Below are 15,569 nucleotides of genomic sequence, written 5' to 3' on the forward strand. Positions count from 1 at the left end.
TTCAGACATAGCACCAGAGGAAGCCAGCTGAGAGGAAAAGCTAAAGCTGACATTGTAAGTGGAATCTGCAGGCCAGGGGCTAGATCTTCATTGATAAAAGTGTTCCCTTTCTTTCCTTCATTTACTGTTACAGCTTTTCTCTTTCTCCCCACAACTATCTCTCCTACACTATGGAGAGTAATGCTTTAAGAGTGTAACAATGTACATCAGTTTAATGAGTCAGACTTTTATCTTTCCTACTTTTTTTAAAATTAACTTTTTTAAGTTAGTGAGCCCAGTTAGTTGCTAACCTTATTTGTGTGCATTTCATGTCATCCACTGGGGCTGAGGAAACTATCAGGGTCCCTCCCTCCCAAAAAGCTGACTCAACTTCTTCAGGTAGCCATGATGTATCAATACCTCCTCAGACGGATAGTTTTGAGGTCTCAGGAGTCATTCCTGTAGTCAGAATCTGGCTACTTCATAGACTTTTTTTCTCTTTTTCTGCAACTTTTTTCTACCCCGTTTCCCATCATTTCAAGCCCAAATAGGCGATAGGAAAGAAGAAAAATAATAGAGGAATGGAGGTGACATTATCTTTAGACTATTTCCTGTTGATGAAAGATGAGTTAATTGGGGCAAGTTTGATATTTGCCATCAGAATATTTAGAATCTTCTTTCCACATGACTATTTAATGAACGGTGAACATCAACAATCAATAAACCTTCCTCCTTGTCTCCCTACTATTTATATATCCTATGAAAACATCCCCAGAATTCCAAATGTCATAAATAACTGAAACTATCTGCTGCTGTCAAAATCCCTCCACTGGTAGATTACCAGATAAACCACAGTCAGCTACTTTGGACAATCTGAAGCAGTCCCATATTGCACATCTGGGACCAAAATAAAAAAATATTTTTAATCATTTTGGGTGTTTTTCAAAGAAACCAAAAGGCTAAAAATGTCACTACACCCTCTCTACTCCATCCGGAAACTTTAACTGGTTTGACTCATGCAGATTTTGTGAATATCATCACCATTACTATGAGTTCTTGTGGGCAGCAGCCATAACATGAACAGAGAACAGCACTCCTTCTCCTCCAATACTTACACTCTTTCTCCACCTATCTCACACTGCTCACTGAACGTTGGCAATGAAGTTGGGTAGGACTCAATGTAGATGTTCCAGTAAGGTGAATTCCTAATAATAACTTATACTCAGGATGTGGAACAGTAATGATTCTCTACATTAACCAATGCACAGTGCAATAAAATTCATAAAATTGGGGGTGGAAAGATGAACTTACTTTTTTGCTAAAGAACTGTACTTGGTTATCCTCAACCATATGATGACTTAAATCTACTCATAAGTACCCACAATGTGTGTATGTATATATATATGCAAGTAGACTACACAAAAACATAAAGTAAAATAAATCGTTATTAATTTTTAAGTTAGATTTCTGCTGCTACACATTTAATAAAAAATGCTTCCTTCCTAGTTCTGGCAATTGAGGCATGGGTTCTACCTCTCCAACACAAAGCATATTGCAAACTCATGGCTCAATTTTTCTACCTACATATACATTACACTATATATTACACAATACAGACTCAAAATCAATGTGATTCAAATTCCAAAGCTTTTCTTCCATTTGCATAAATGAAATAGACACAAATATTTTATAAAAGATACAGAAAAAGTAAATTATTTATAATGGATAAAATAAAACACATGAAATGTATCATGTGCAATAAATAGGTGAAGTTTTGTTTGTGATCACACCCTTCAAATACATATTTTTCTATGAACTCACTAGGATTATTGAAAGTCAATGTAGAATATCTTTCATTGCATGGAACAAGGTCAAAACATAAAATTAAAAAGGCAGTACTAGGGCTGGAGAGATAGCTCAGCGGTTAAGAGCACCCGACTGCTCTTCCAGAGGTCATGAGTTCAATTCCCAGCAACCACATGGTGGCTCACAGCCATCTGTGATGAGGTCTGATGCCCTCTTCTGGTGTATCTGAAGACATCTGCGGTGTACTTATATATAATAAATGAATAAATCTTTTTTAAAAAAGGCAGTACTATAAGTCACCATCTACTATAACTCTAGTTAATGGAAATTGAAGGATGGTTGGTTGAAATCAAGTATTAATCTCAATTTCCTTCCATTGTTGACTCAAAGGTCTGGATCTTAACATAATAATGACTGAAAAACATGTGGACAGAGTCTATAAAAACTTATCCCCAGGCTTTTTCCTGTTTCCTGCCTAGATATTGTTTCACTGGTCTCAGATGCTTTTCTTACTGGCTTCCTAAGACAGTCAAAACATCCTTGAAGACTAGGCACATTATGTTTTCTGTAAAAGGCAATCTGAAACTTTCTTTTCCTTCTATTCTTCTGCATCTTTGACAAAATAGTGTTGTAGAAGATATTCTTTCCCAAATAGCTTCAGCCCCTGTGGCATTGCTCACTAAAGGAGCCCCCCACATGATACAGGTCATCGGTCTTTTAGTCAGTCTTCCCAAAAGACATGGTGCACTTCCTACAGTCATGGATGAATAACTTCTTCTGCCATCTCCATGAAACAGTGCAAGGCTAGGTCAGCAGGACTTTACCCATTTTACCGTGAATTAGTAATCATCAGGTGGCCTAGAGGACAGATACCCCATCATCTTTGGCCCTGCATTTAGGCTAAAGTATAAAGTCCTAAGAGTTTAACTCCATGTTTTCTCCTAATTTCCCCTGTCAAAGGAGTAACCATTTTGGGGTCAGCTAACAGACACTGTAACAGGCACACGAGAATGGGCAAGCAATCAATTTTTAAACACTGCTCCTGATTGAAGATGGTCAATTGTTCTGCAGAGATTTCAGTGGTTTGCAACTCATAGAAGATGGTCCAGTAATGACACAAGAGCAAAGAGGAAAATACCACACAGGTACCAATTTGATGGCAGTAAAACCATCGTTCTTAGAATTGGAAGATCAATTTTAAATAATCAACACTGCAAATTACCTTGAAATTGCCATGGCCCAAGAGAAAGATGCTGGTTATCTCTGACTAGTCCCCTCCATTTAGGGAAACTTATGGGGAATTTGGATCAAGTGAGGGATAAGGATGGGATGGAGATCACTGCCCCCCGTAGGTAACCTGAAATTGAACGTATGAACAAGAAACATTGTCCCACATACATTTTTTCCCGAGTGAACATTCTCTAACAGAGACCCTTGGTCTGAATTATGTTTGATTTGTTGTTTGGTTTTGCTTTTCTGAAACAGAACACACACACACACACACACACACACACACACACACACACACTTACACATACACACATACACACATACACACACACACACACACACACACACACACACAGACTCACAATAAAAGAGCCTAAACATCCTACTTCTCATAGAATACTTCAGTCAAAGCAGCACCTCCAAGTATTCTCAGAATAAAGAATACCTGGAATGGATCAGAAATTTTTCCATAAACACTTCTGTTAGTCAAAAGACAAAATGATCTCCCTGCATTTCTTAGTACCTGCTACCAAGTATACACCCATTCCTGAATGTTACATGGAAAATCCTATTACCATTTACCTCTGCAACAAAACACTTTGTAATTTTTTTCTCTGCAGGGGGACCTACGTCTAAATCACTCAACTCAAACTCCTGAAGAACCAAATCTAAGAACATTTTTTCCAAAAATACGACTTTGTTTCTCAACCTCTACAAACTGATTTTAAAACTAATATGGAAAACAATTTTAAAAAGCCTTATAACAACACAAAAGTAATGTTGCTAATTTCATTCCTATCAAAGACCAGACTCAGGCCAAAATAAGCAAAGCAAAAGTCAAACATAATGGTGTGACTTCCTAAGTCAGGACTCAGGTATACAAACGGAATCCAGAACACCACCAGACACTTGGACTCTAAATAAACGGACACTGACATAGCACCTCCTCATCAGAAGGAGATTTGGGGAAGGAGATTTGACCCAATATCAGAAAATAGTCTTACACTAATAAAAGTTCCTCAATAAGAACCATATGTCTAGGTTTCCTCACATATATAATGATATCACCTGGGAAGCAGCACAGGATGATAAAGGATGCAATTGATTGTATCAGATTTGTCTATAATAGCACCTGTTCTGACATGAATTAACCTTTTACCTTACATAAATGATGCAAATGGAAATAATAGCAATAGAGATTGCAATAGATTACTGTAAAGACCAGTGGCAAACATTTTGACATGAGGTACATATTATAATGCTAGATACTGAAAATAGTAATGCTAACATTTTACTTAGTTTCATCAATATTTGATATGATAATTACTCTTGTTATTTTGAAATTATGAAGTTATTTTTCTGAAAAATACATCTTAGTATCATATGGACTAATAATCATTAAACTGATAGGAATATTGTTATAGTAACATATGTCAAAACTACAGGCAGAATCAGAGGCTTGTGAATTTTTTCTAATTCAACTGCAGTCTCCTTAACAAAGTAGTGGTTTGGTTTCTCCCTTGCATTTACATTTCTGTAAGTTTACTGAAGGCAGGGGTGTCTGCCAGCTTGTATACCTTTGCACATGCCCTCATGCATAACTTCTGTCATATTTGCATCACCATTGTATATAAGTGAGTGAGTGCTGGGATTAGGACAATTTTTCCTTCTTATTAGAATCAAAAAACAAACAAACAAACAAACAAACGACCATATCCATCCATTTATTCAATGAGCTTTGTACCACAAAGCATATTACAAATATCTTGAGAGAAAGACACAAAGAAACATCAGGACCGCACTTTAAAGCTTACATCCACATAATTCTGAAAGAGATATGGAATAGAGCACGATAATTAAATTTGGTCTACCAATATTTGATTTATATCCAACATTGAGGTGTATATACTGAGCTCAAAGGCAGGATTGACATAAGCCACAAACCACTTCCATTGAACTCCTCAGGGAAAGCCACTCAATACAAAAACCACCACTGGAGCATATTGAACCTATTTACCACTGTCCTCCCTCTGGCCTGCTTCTCCAGAATCAAAATACATAACCCTACTATAACTCTCCTACCAAAGCCACATTTGAAGTTAATGTGGTAGGTAGAAGCAGAAAAATCAGAAGTTCAAAGCCAGTCTCCACCACAGACTGGTAATATGAGGCAAGGCTAGGCTACATGAGTCCATGTCTTAAAAACAAATAAAGACTGACCTTCTTGCTCCACCCCTAAAATGAAAAAGCAAGAGAAAGACACTTGGTTGAATTTACAGCACTAGCCAATGATCTCCAAGTCTACAAATGTAACAGAAATTACAATACAACAAACAAACGACAGCCCTCCAAAAAACAACAAAACAGCAACAAAAAAAACCATTAAAATATACTACACTAGTAATTCTAGAAAAGATGGAAAGTCTCCATTTTCTCTTTATCTTTCTTCCTTAAAATTAGAATTCAGGTGTCCTTCAACAGAGGAATGGAAATTAAAAAATGGGGTAGGTTTACACAATGGAGTACTACACATCAATTAAAACAATGACTTCTTGAAATTCTTAGGCAAAGAGTGCACATGTTCCACTATATTCATAGCGGCCTTATTTGTGATAGCCAGAAGCTGGAAACAACCCAGATGTCCCAAAAAGAGTGGATATAGAAAATGGGGTTCGTTTACATAATGGGATATGACTCAGCTATTAAGAATGTGGACAACCTTAGTTTTGAGGAAAATAGATAGAACGAGAAAATATCATCCTAAGTGAGGTAACTCAGACTCAAAAGTACATTAATTGTATATTCTCACTAATAAGTGGATATTAGCCAAAAAGAAAAAAGTACAGAATACACAAGATACAGTCCACAGACCTCAAAAAGGTCAACAAGTTGAAGGGCCCAAGTGAGGATGCCTCAGTCCCACTTGGGAGGGAGAAGAAAGCAACACATGGGGAAGGGGGGAGGGAAAGTGGATGGGGATCAGGGGAAAGGGGAACATGATCTGGTATTGGGTGGGGATTGGGGAGGACTGAAGACCTGATGGCCAACAGAAAGAATAGAAACAGAAGACCTCTGGAGAAAAGAGGTTGGAAGGACCCTCCAGAATGTACCAGAGATTTAGGAAGTGAGATACTCTCAGGACTCAAAATGTGGGGGTACACTTCATGAAATGGCCTACAGGGGGAAGAGGGAACTTATTGAGCCCAGCTCCAGTAGAAAAACAGGGAATCAAGTGAGGGATATGGTTGCTATCCCACAGTCAAAACTCTGACCCATAATTTTTTCCTGTCTGAAAGAAATGCAGGAATGAAAATTGAGAAGAGCCTGAGGAAAAGAAGGTTCAGCAACAAGCCCAAAGTGGGATCCACCTCAAGAGGAGCCCCCAAGACATGACACCATTACTGAAGCTATGGGGCATTCATAAAAAGGGACCTACCATGACTGTTCTCCAAAAGACCCAACAAGCAGCTGAAAGAGTCAGATGTAAATATGTGCATGCAACCAATGAATAGAAGCTGCTGACCCCTCTGGTTAAATTAGGGAAAAGCTGGAGGAAGCTGAGAAGCTGAGGGCAACCCGTAGAAGGACCAGCAGTCTCAATTATCCCTATGATCTCTCACACACTGGTTTTCCAATTAGGCATCAGACACTAGCTGATAACAGGCCCCCAACACATATACAGCAGAGGGTTCTCAGGTCTGGGTTCAGTAAGAGAAGATGCATCTAACCCTCAAAGTCTGGAGGCTCCAGGAAGTTTAGAGATCTGGTGGGGTGGGTGGGGTGGGAAATCTTCATGTAGATGGGGAGGGAACAGGGAGGAGATATGGGAGTTGGAGGGTAGACCAGAATGGGAATAAAATCTGAAGTGTAAAAATAAATTTTAAAAAATAGAACTAAAAAAGAAAGAAATTCTTAGACAAATGGATGAAACTAGAAAATACCATCCTGAATGAGGTATCCAAGTTCCAAAAGAACACACATGGTATGCACTCACTGAGAAGTCGATATTAGACCAAAAGCTTGGAATAACCAAGAAACAATTCAAAGATCATTTGAAGCTCAAGAGGAAGGAAAAACAAAATGTGGATGCTTCAGACCATCTTTGAAGGGGGAACAAAATCCTAACTAGAAGAAATAAAGGGACAAAGAGTGCAGCAGAAACTGAAGGAAAGGCCATCCAGAGACAGTCCCACCTGGGGAATCCATCCCATATGCAGTCACCAAACCCAGTCACTATTGCTAATACCAAGAAATGCTTGCTTACAGGAAACTAATATGGATGTCTCCTGAGAGGCTCTGCCAAAGCCTTACTGATAGAGATTAAGATGCGTGCAGCTAACCATCAGACCTAGCATGGGGACCCTAATGGAACAGTTAGAAAAAGGACTGAAGGAGCTGCAGGGATTGCAATCACATAAGAAGAATAATGCCAGAGCTCCCAGGGATTAAAATACCAACCAAAGAGTACACATGGGGACACCCATGACTTCAGCTGCATATGTAGCAGAAGATGCCATTGTTTGGCATCAGTAGGAGGAGAAGCCCTTGGTCCTGGGAGGGCTCATTTCCCCAGTGTAGGCAAATGCCAGTGTGTTGAGGTGGGAGTGGGTGGGTAGGAGGGGGCATTCTCATAAAAGCAGAGGAAGGGGGGAGGAGAGAAGGGCAAACTGGAAAAGGCATAACATTTGAAATGTAAATCCATAAACTATCCAATAAAAAAATAAAAAGTAAACATGTAAAAATAAAAATTGTTAGCACCATATACTCAATCCCATTTTTTTCTTTTTTTCTTCCACCACAACTAATCAGACATTTAATATCATCATAGTTTTATGGATGAGAAAAGTGAATGTCAGAAACATTAGATTGCCTATAGTCAGTTTAAATCTTACCATATAGTTTTAATTATTCTGGATTTCAAAAAGTTGATAGAGCAGAGACAATTGTCTGTTTCTTCAAAGGAGAAATTAAAGTTCAGTAGGAGGGATTCCTACCTTTGCTGTAGTGAGTTCTTGCTCATTCCCTTTCTCCTTCTCTATCATGTATGCTTATTCTCAGCCTTGTTGAAAGAGTTGTTGTCAGATATTTATGTTTCTCTTAACCATTTGCTTCTGGTCATCTACAAATTTGGCGCTACTGATACCAAAATACTTGACTGATTCTTCAAATACACTGCATCTTGAATCCCCAAACCCTAAACTCATCTCTTTCTGCACAGGATCTTGTTATAATGTAAAAATGACGCTGAAATTCAAGAAGGATGACCAAACTGTGAATGCTTCTCTCCTTCTTTAAAAGGGAAACAAGAATACCCTTGGGAGGGAATAGGGAGACAAAGTTTAAAACAGAAGCTGAAGGAACACCCATTCAGAGCCTGCCCCACATGTGGCCCATACATATACAGCCACCAAATTGGTTAAGGTGGATGAAGCAAAGAAGTGCAGGCTGACAGGAACTGGATGTAGATCTCTCCTGAGAGACACAGCCAGAATACAGCAAATACAGAGGCGAATGCCAGCAGCAATCCACTGAACTGAGAACGGGACCCCCGTTGAAGGAATCAGAGAAAGGACTGGAAGAGCTTGAAGGGGCTCGAGACCCCATATGAACAACAATGCCAACCAAGCAGAGCTTCCAGGGACTAAGCCACTACCCAAAGACTATACATGAACTGACCCTGGACTCTGACCTCATAGGTAGCAATGAATATCCTAGTAAGAGCACCAGTGGAAGGGGAAGCCCTGGGTCCTGCTAAGACTGAACCCCCAGTGAACGTGATTGTTGGGGGGATGGAGGTAATGGGGGAAGGATGGGGAGGGGAACTCCCATATAGAAGGGGAGTGGGAGGGGTTACGGGGATGTTGGCCTGGAAACCAGGGGAGGGGATAACAATTGAAATGTAAATAAGAAATACCCATGTTAATAAAGATGGAGGAAAAAAATGACACAACTTCACAAGGTATGGAATTTCATAGATGGAAAAGGCCATGGAGACTAAGCCAGCTAACTTATCTCTTGGTCATTTGGAAAAAGCGCCTTAACATTCTATTATGTCATCAAAGAATGCAAAACTAAAGCAAGGGAGCTGAACAATATCAAGCTTCCCTTACTTGGCTGAAGTTTCTAGAACTGCACTTTAGCTGATTTGAGAGAAAAGAACTTGTCAGTTTCCTGAATCTTGTTTTAGCTCAAATCCACAAGCCCATCATTCCTACTCTCTGCAGTGACAGAGTATGAAACATATCAGACCACTGCATGTGCACATGTGATGTCACTGCTTGTACAACCACACTGGAGGGAGCTTCTTCAGGGATTTTCTCACACCACCACTGGGAGTGATTCCTTACAAGAATGCTATGATTTGTAGACAGGATATGTACAAAGAGAAAAAAAGGATAGCTTTATCCTGAATAGTTGAGTTTTTTTCCTTTTTTAGCTTCTAAGTCATCCTTGGTAGTGGCCTGGAGTCTGAGGAGGAGGAAAGTGACTGAGACTTAAGGTCTTCGTTCAGAAAAGGTTTTTAGCATTACATAGTATAGAAATCTTTCTGAAAGACTCCTCTTTTAGGAAGCAGTATCAATTTTCACAATCCATATTAACATACAGAATTTAAAGAGGCACATTGAAAACTGTTTTTGGGTTCCAGCAAAATGACGTGTAGAAAGGATAAGGACCAACTGACAACTGACCCAGGGAGCATGAGCGAGGTGGTGCTTCCTCTGACTTACAACTGGGTGGGCATATTTCTCTGTGTATCCATTTACATACATTTTCCTGCATAGATTGCCCCAAGAGTGAAATCAATGAACACAGAACTTATGACTTTTGAGGTATTACAACACTGGATATTTTTTCTCTTTATAGCACGTAACGGAAGTGTCTGGACACACATGGTTAATTAATGTTACTCTCTCCTCTGAGACGAAGGACAGTTTTTATTTTGCTCATTATTGTATCATCCTCCCTAAACACTGGCAGGTCTATAGCAGTTGCTTAATAATTATTTCAGGATTAAATAAAGGAAAGACAGAATAACTAGATGACCAAGGGTTTGGCTTCTGGGTGGAACTCTCATTTAATTAACCATGTAACCTTATGTAAATTTCACATGTAATTTTAGAGCTAAAAGAATCGTAGAGGACCCCCCAACTGCCACCATACTCTTGGGAGTCTTTTCTTCCTACTGGGTTACTTCATTCAGCCTTGATATGGGAGTTTGTGCCTAGTATTGTTGCAATTTCTTATTTGCGTTTGGTTGATATCCCTGGGATGCCTACTTGTTTGAAGGGAAATGAAGGCAGAGTGGGTCTCAAAGTGCTGGGAGGAGTAGAAGGAGGAGAAACTGCCATAAGGATATAATATAGAAGAGAAGAATAAATTGAAAACAAATTTTAAAGAAACATTTTAGAAATCACCTCACTAAACTACTTAAATATTTGTTTCAAAATTGGATACCATTCCAACATAGATGCCATGAGAAAACCAAATATTAAAGCACATGGAAGCCTTCTCTTTATGGAAGGAAAGGGCAGAAAATTCTGCCTTGTCAGACTTTTTGCCCTTCTCTTCATACTACAATGTTTTCCATGGCTACTTAAATCAATCGTCACCAATTCATGCAAGCATAGGTGCAAGATCACTAATCTAAATCAACCAAGTCTACCACATTTATTAGTGTGGCTATGGACTAATAACCATGGTTGCTTTCAAGCTCACTTTCCAACTTTTCTTGGTTGTAAGACTTTGTCCACATCACTCATAAAATGATCATTTAAATAAAAAAAATTTAGCCAAGCAATTCCAACTTTAAATGGGTCCTTGAGTGGCTCAATTGAAAGACAAAATTATACAGAAAATAAAAATGTTTTTACATGATAAAACAGAGATAGACTAAGATATCTGAATCTAAAAGACTTATGCTGTGCCCCATCTTCAACACTTCAAAGCTTGAAATTATCCTGAATCAATCAAGCATTTCAAAGATGGGCACATCCTCTCCAGCAGCCAACACATACCCATAATCCTTGGCTTAAGAATAATAACAAACAGCAATAGCTGTACTTTGCTAGAAATCCTTTTAAGAATACAATTTTGAAGTGAAGCAGTTAACTACTGTGCTCAGGTGATTTAAGAACAGTTATCCCAAGAGGAAGCATTTTGAATCAATAATTATGTTAGAATTCTGGTATTTTCTTTTAAGAGTAGAAATGTCAACATGTTTTTTTATATTTGTACTCTGTTTCCTTATTTTATCCACCTGAATTTCATTTTTCTTTGTTAAATTTTTGTAATGCTCAGAGGCACCTTTTCTCTGTAGTTCAATGACTTTATTTTTCAGGAACCACAGAATTTTCATCCATGCACTCTTGAATATGCAAAACTGTTATCAGACCTCAAGACATTAGTGGGATAATTTTCACACAAAAACATTTTCTGCTGGTAGAAAATTCACGAATCACTCATATCTAGTACACGACACCAAGGAATGGTTTGACCTTTTTCTATATCCACTACTATTAAGGCCTAAGGTCTAGATTCAGACCTATGGTCTCCATCTACCATGATTTCTTGCTTTCTGATTCTAATTGTCTCAGAAATGTTAGGATTCGCCCTTTCTTTCTGGACGTTAAGATAAAAGTTTGCATAGTGGTTTCTGTATGTCTTCAATTCAAAAACAGTATTCGTTGTATGTTTATGATAACACTCACATAACAAATGTAAACATGACTATCAATGACATAAATGAATGTTACGTGTGTGTGTGCATGTTGGGGTACACACACATGACAATAGAACTGTACAGATTTTACACTTAGTTGTATAATTCCAGTTAGTTATATATTCTAATTAACAAAGAAATAGAAGCTTAGATTAATGAAGCATAAATCTAGTATTTTGGAAATATGCCAAATAGTTATATAGTTAAATAGTACATAGAAATTTAGAAATACACATGAAGAATGTACTTGTGGTAGTTGAGGACAAAAAAACAATAGTTCAGAGTCTAGCACTTATTATCCTGAGTGCTTTGAATGAACTATGTCCTCATCTCCTACCTTACTAGCTCTTGTCCTTTTCCTCCCCCAGATCACCAAGTAGAATTTTTTCCTGAAGTTAACTTACACATCTACAGATAGATCCTCCCCAACATAGACCGATTGATATGAATCTTCTTTCCAAGAAATCTCATCACCATGTAAGAGTAGCTTACAGGACAGGACACATTAGCCCAGATAGATTCTGTCAGAACTGATTGTCTATTGTTCTTGTTGGACCCTCTGAGAAACAATTTCTGTCATCTGATGTACTTTGTCAGCAGCACTCAATTTCTCACTTATTTCTTCTACTGGCTGTTCTCTATAACTCAGGATGTTGCACAAACTTAAGTCATCTGCCCCTTTCCCAAGTTTCCTATTTTTCATGGCTACCACGTATATGCACATCAACCAAATAATTTTCTCCTGTTAATCTGTCTACTATGCATGTATAATGTGGACTCATTTCTTGAAACCATGGAAGTTTCATAGATAGAAATTGGTCTCTTTAGATTGGGTAATTACAGCAAGCAAGTGATCAGTTAAAATGTGCTTAAGAACAAGGTCTCCACTAAACATCTCTATTTATCCCCAATTTCATAAATATATTTGGCTAGAAAACTAGGTTCATTAATAGTATTTGCAAGAACGAAGATTGCCATGACCATGAATACAGGTAAACTAGGGCTTAAATACAAGTTTTACACCTTTGAAATTCTTTCTTTTTAAACCATATTTAAATTTATTTTAAAGTCAGTTTCCCAAGTAACTGTGTAAGGTGGGAAAAACAATCAATCAAAATCTCCACCAGTTAAACAGAAAGTTTAAATAAAATGATAAAACATGTATTTTCTTACCAGTACATTAAATACTCATCATTATTTGAACTCATCATATTAAAATTTTATAAAATGTTGAATAAATTAGAATAACAACCTATATACCGCAAGGTCACAGTTCCCTGACCTAGAAGCTTCACAGCACAGCCAGGTGACAGAAAATGTTCAGTCTCCCCAAAGCACAACAGGAATGAAAGACAAGGGCTCTCTTAGCCTAAATCGTACCTGTATATTTTATATCTGGTTGTAAATCCTTGCCGGTGTCTTTCCACAAAGGATAGGTAGCTCCTGGAGTGGTGGAAAGGCCCCCTGTCTGAAATAAGCCAATCAAATTCCTTGGAGACATGTTGGTCTGTCCCAGCTGGCTCCTGGTGGGAGGGCTGCACTGAGATACGGCCCCATACAAACAGGAAGTAGAGGAGCTCAACAAACCTCCAGTTCATGCTTTTCTGCCGGCCTTTTTCCTCTCATTCTTGCTCCATTCTGTGGAGTCCTGTAGAAAACAGAATCAAAGAGAAAGGAAAGAGGAAGAGGTGGAGGGCAGGGTGGGAAAGACAGTAAAAAGGAAAAAACGAGATTAACATATTTTCATCAGAAGAGTGCTTTAATTTTTATAAAAGCATTATTACTGTGTTAAAAACAAAGGACCTGTACTGATTGGGGCACATGGTCTTGCCTTGGTTTGCTGTACACATGCAATGTGAAGGTATACAAATGGCTATGGTGTATAGCAGCCACGGGTGTATCCTAAGGACATGTCTAGGGTGTTATGTCAATCAATGGTGCATTACAGATACTCAGATTATGTGTTTTAGAAGTGAATGGAACAAATTAATGCAGAAACAGGGTGTAATACGTCTAGGTAAGGTTGTGGGACAGAACTCCGTGTTTGTTTCATGTTCTGGCTTAGCCCAGAAACCTCTCTTTCATTACTGATATTTGTTGAACAAGAGTGTCTTTCTCTTCTTTTATGCCATAGGCACAAACACACTGAATACTTGCTCTGTTTTTATCTGACTAGGTGTACAAAGTCTTAGACTATTCTAGCTACTGCCCATTCAGGCTGGATTCCTTAAGCATTAAAAACTCTAAGAACAGCATAGAGTCAAAATTCTAGAAAGCTTAATGAAATGTTTTTAGACCCTCGAGGACGGTTTTAGACAGACTATGCATTGGTTGGTTGGTACTTCTTAGCTTCAGAATATCCTAACACTGAAGGTCATGGGTGTGGAGGTGGGAAGGTTTTACCAACCCTTTAGCTGGACAGCACTACCATGCCCTGGCACTATGTTGGACAAAATTTCGAGTTCAAGAGAGACCTTAGATGGGCAGTATATTTCCTGAGGAGAATAGAAAGAAATCATAGGAACCCCCCAACTTTCAAAAAGTTTAACTTTATCATCTTACTGTTAGTCAATATCCTAGCCTAACAAACTGCAGCTTGCTTCACCTGTTTTTCCTTAGTAAGCTGGCTCTATTCCACATTGTAAATGTGATTCCTGTGTAAAAAGCATCATCTGTGACTGTTTCAGGAAGTTACTTTGAGGACACCAGAACCAGCACTCACATGATACGTGAATCACACAATTAGGGCACAATGTTCCCACCAACCCCCAGCAGAGGAAAAAAGTTCAATACATGGCATAAATGATGATGAGAATTATCATGATCATGGCGATATTAATGTTGTCAGGTCTTGAGATGTAGCTCGGTGGTAAAGCACCTAACAAAACCAAATACTTATTGTTGTCAACTTAAGATTCTTCTAGGAAATATAAGTTGAAAACCTTTTTTCCTATCCCTGAAAGAAGCCTCACTTAGCCTTGGACGTCACCTGAGGTCACATCATTTATCTTTATTATCTTTCTCTATTCCTCTAAAAAGCTGTTGCTCTGCTCTGTCTGCCCAACTCTATTTGCTCACTTTCTAAAGCTCTATGTCGGATCCAATTGTCTTGCATTATACTTCTTTGTTTTATGTCTTTCTTGTTCACTGGGCTGTGAGCCTTTAGCTGGCAAAAAGCTTTAAGAAAGCAGTTTCTTATCTGTGCTAAGCATGTGATTTTGAACGGTCCCGGCCCCTCTCTAGACCTCAGATTTTTATGCATACCATTTAAAAATATGATGAGGTCACAAACACTTTCTTAAGTGTAAAACCTATACACATGATTAACTATATCTTACTTGGCTATTCTTGCAGGTGAATATGGGAGGCAAGTAAGACTAGGAAAGAAGAAATCAAAGAGAGAGGGATGTGGGTTTCTGCCCAATTGAGTATTTCCCTCGAATGCTCAATTGCGCCATTTTATCATGAGGTGCCACAAAAATCTGCCTGTCATTGCAAGCCCCAGCTGTCAGGGCAAGGGAGGGAGGCATATGCACAGAGTGGGAGCTGGAAAAAGCTACAGCCTGAAGTTTTGTTCAGAGCCTAAAACAAAGCTCTACATGTTGAGTACAGAACTGTATCAGCTACAGCTGCCAGGACTGTCTGCCAGAGCCCACCAGAGTGGCAAGCAGGGGGTGGGAGCAATTGTTCTGAGCTCAGTGGAGTGAACTGCAGCATGCTGGAATCACACTGTGCTACCCAAGCCGACTTCTACAGAGCTTCTGTTGTGAATGGGTGCGAATGGGAGCCTGTGAGAAAACGCTTAGCTGTTACTGTGAGGAAACAGGATGCAGAG

At 38.8% G+C, this 15,569-nt stretch overlaps 1 protein-coding gene across 1 annotated transcript in view; it reads right to left on the minus strand.

Annotated features, from left to right (window-relative positions):
* Brinp1 (BMP/retinoic acid inducible neural specific 1) overlaps positions 1-15,569 on the minus strand; it is a 200,444-nt gene that overhangs the window by 132,107 nt on the left and 52,768 nt on the right. Inside the window, 1 exon segment of the mRNA NM_080482.3 lies at positions 13,115-13,382. Within this exon segment, the coding sequence (NP_536730.2) occupies positions 13,115-13,332 (218 nt within the window). The 5' untranslated portion in view covers positions 13,333-13,382.

This window comes from Rattus norvegicus, chromosome 5 (assembly GCF_021556685.1).
Source record: "Rattus norvegicus strain SHRSP/BbbUtx chromosome 5, alternate assembly SHRSP_T2T, whole genome shotgun sequence".
Lineage (NCBI taxonomy): Eukaryota > Metazoa > Chordata > Mammalia > Rodentia > Muridae > Rattus > Rattus norvegicus.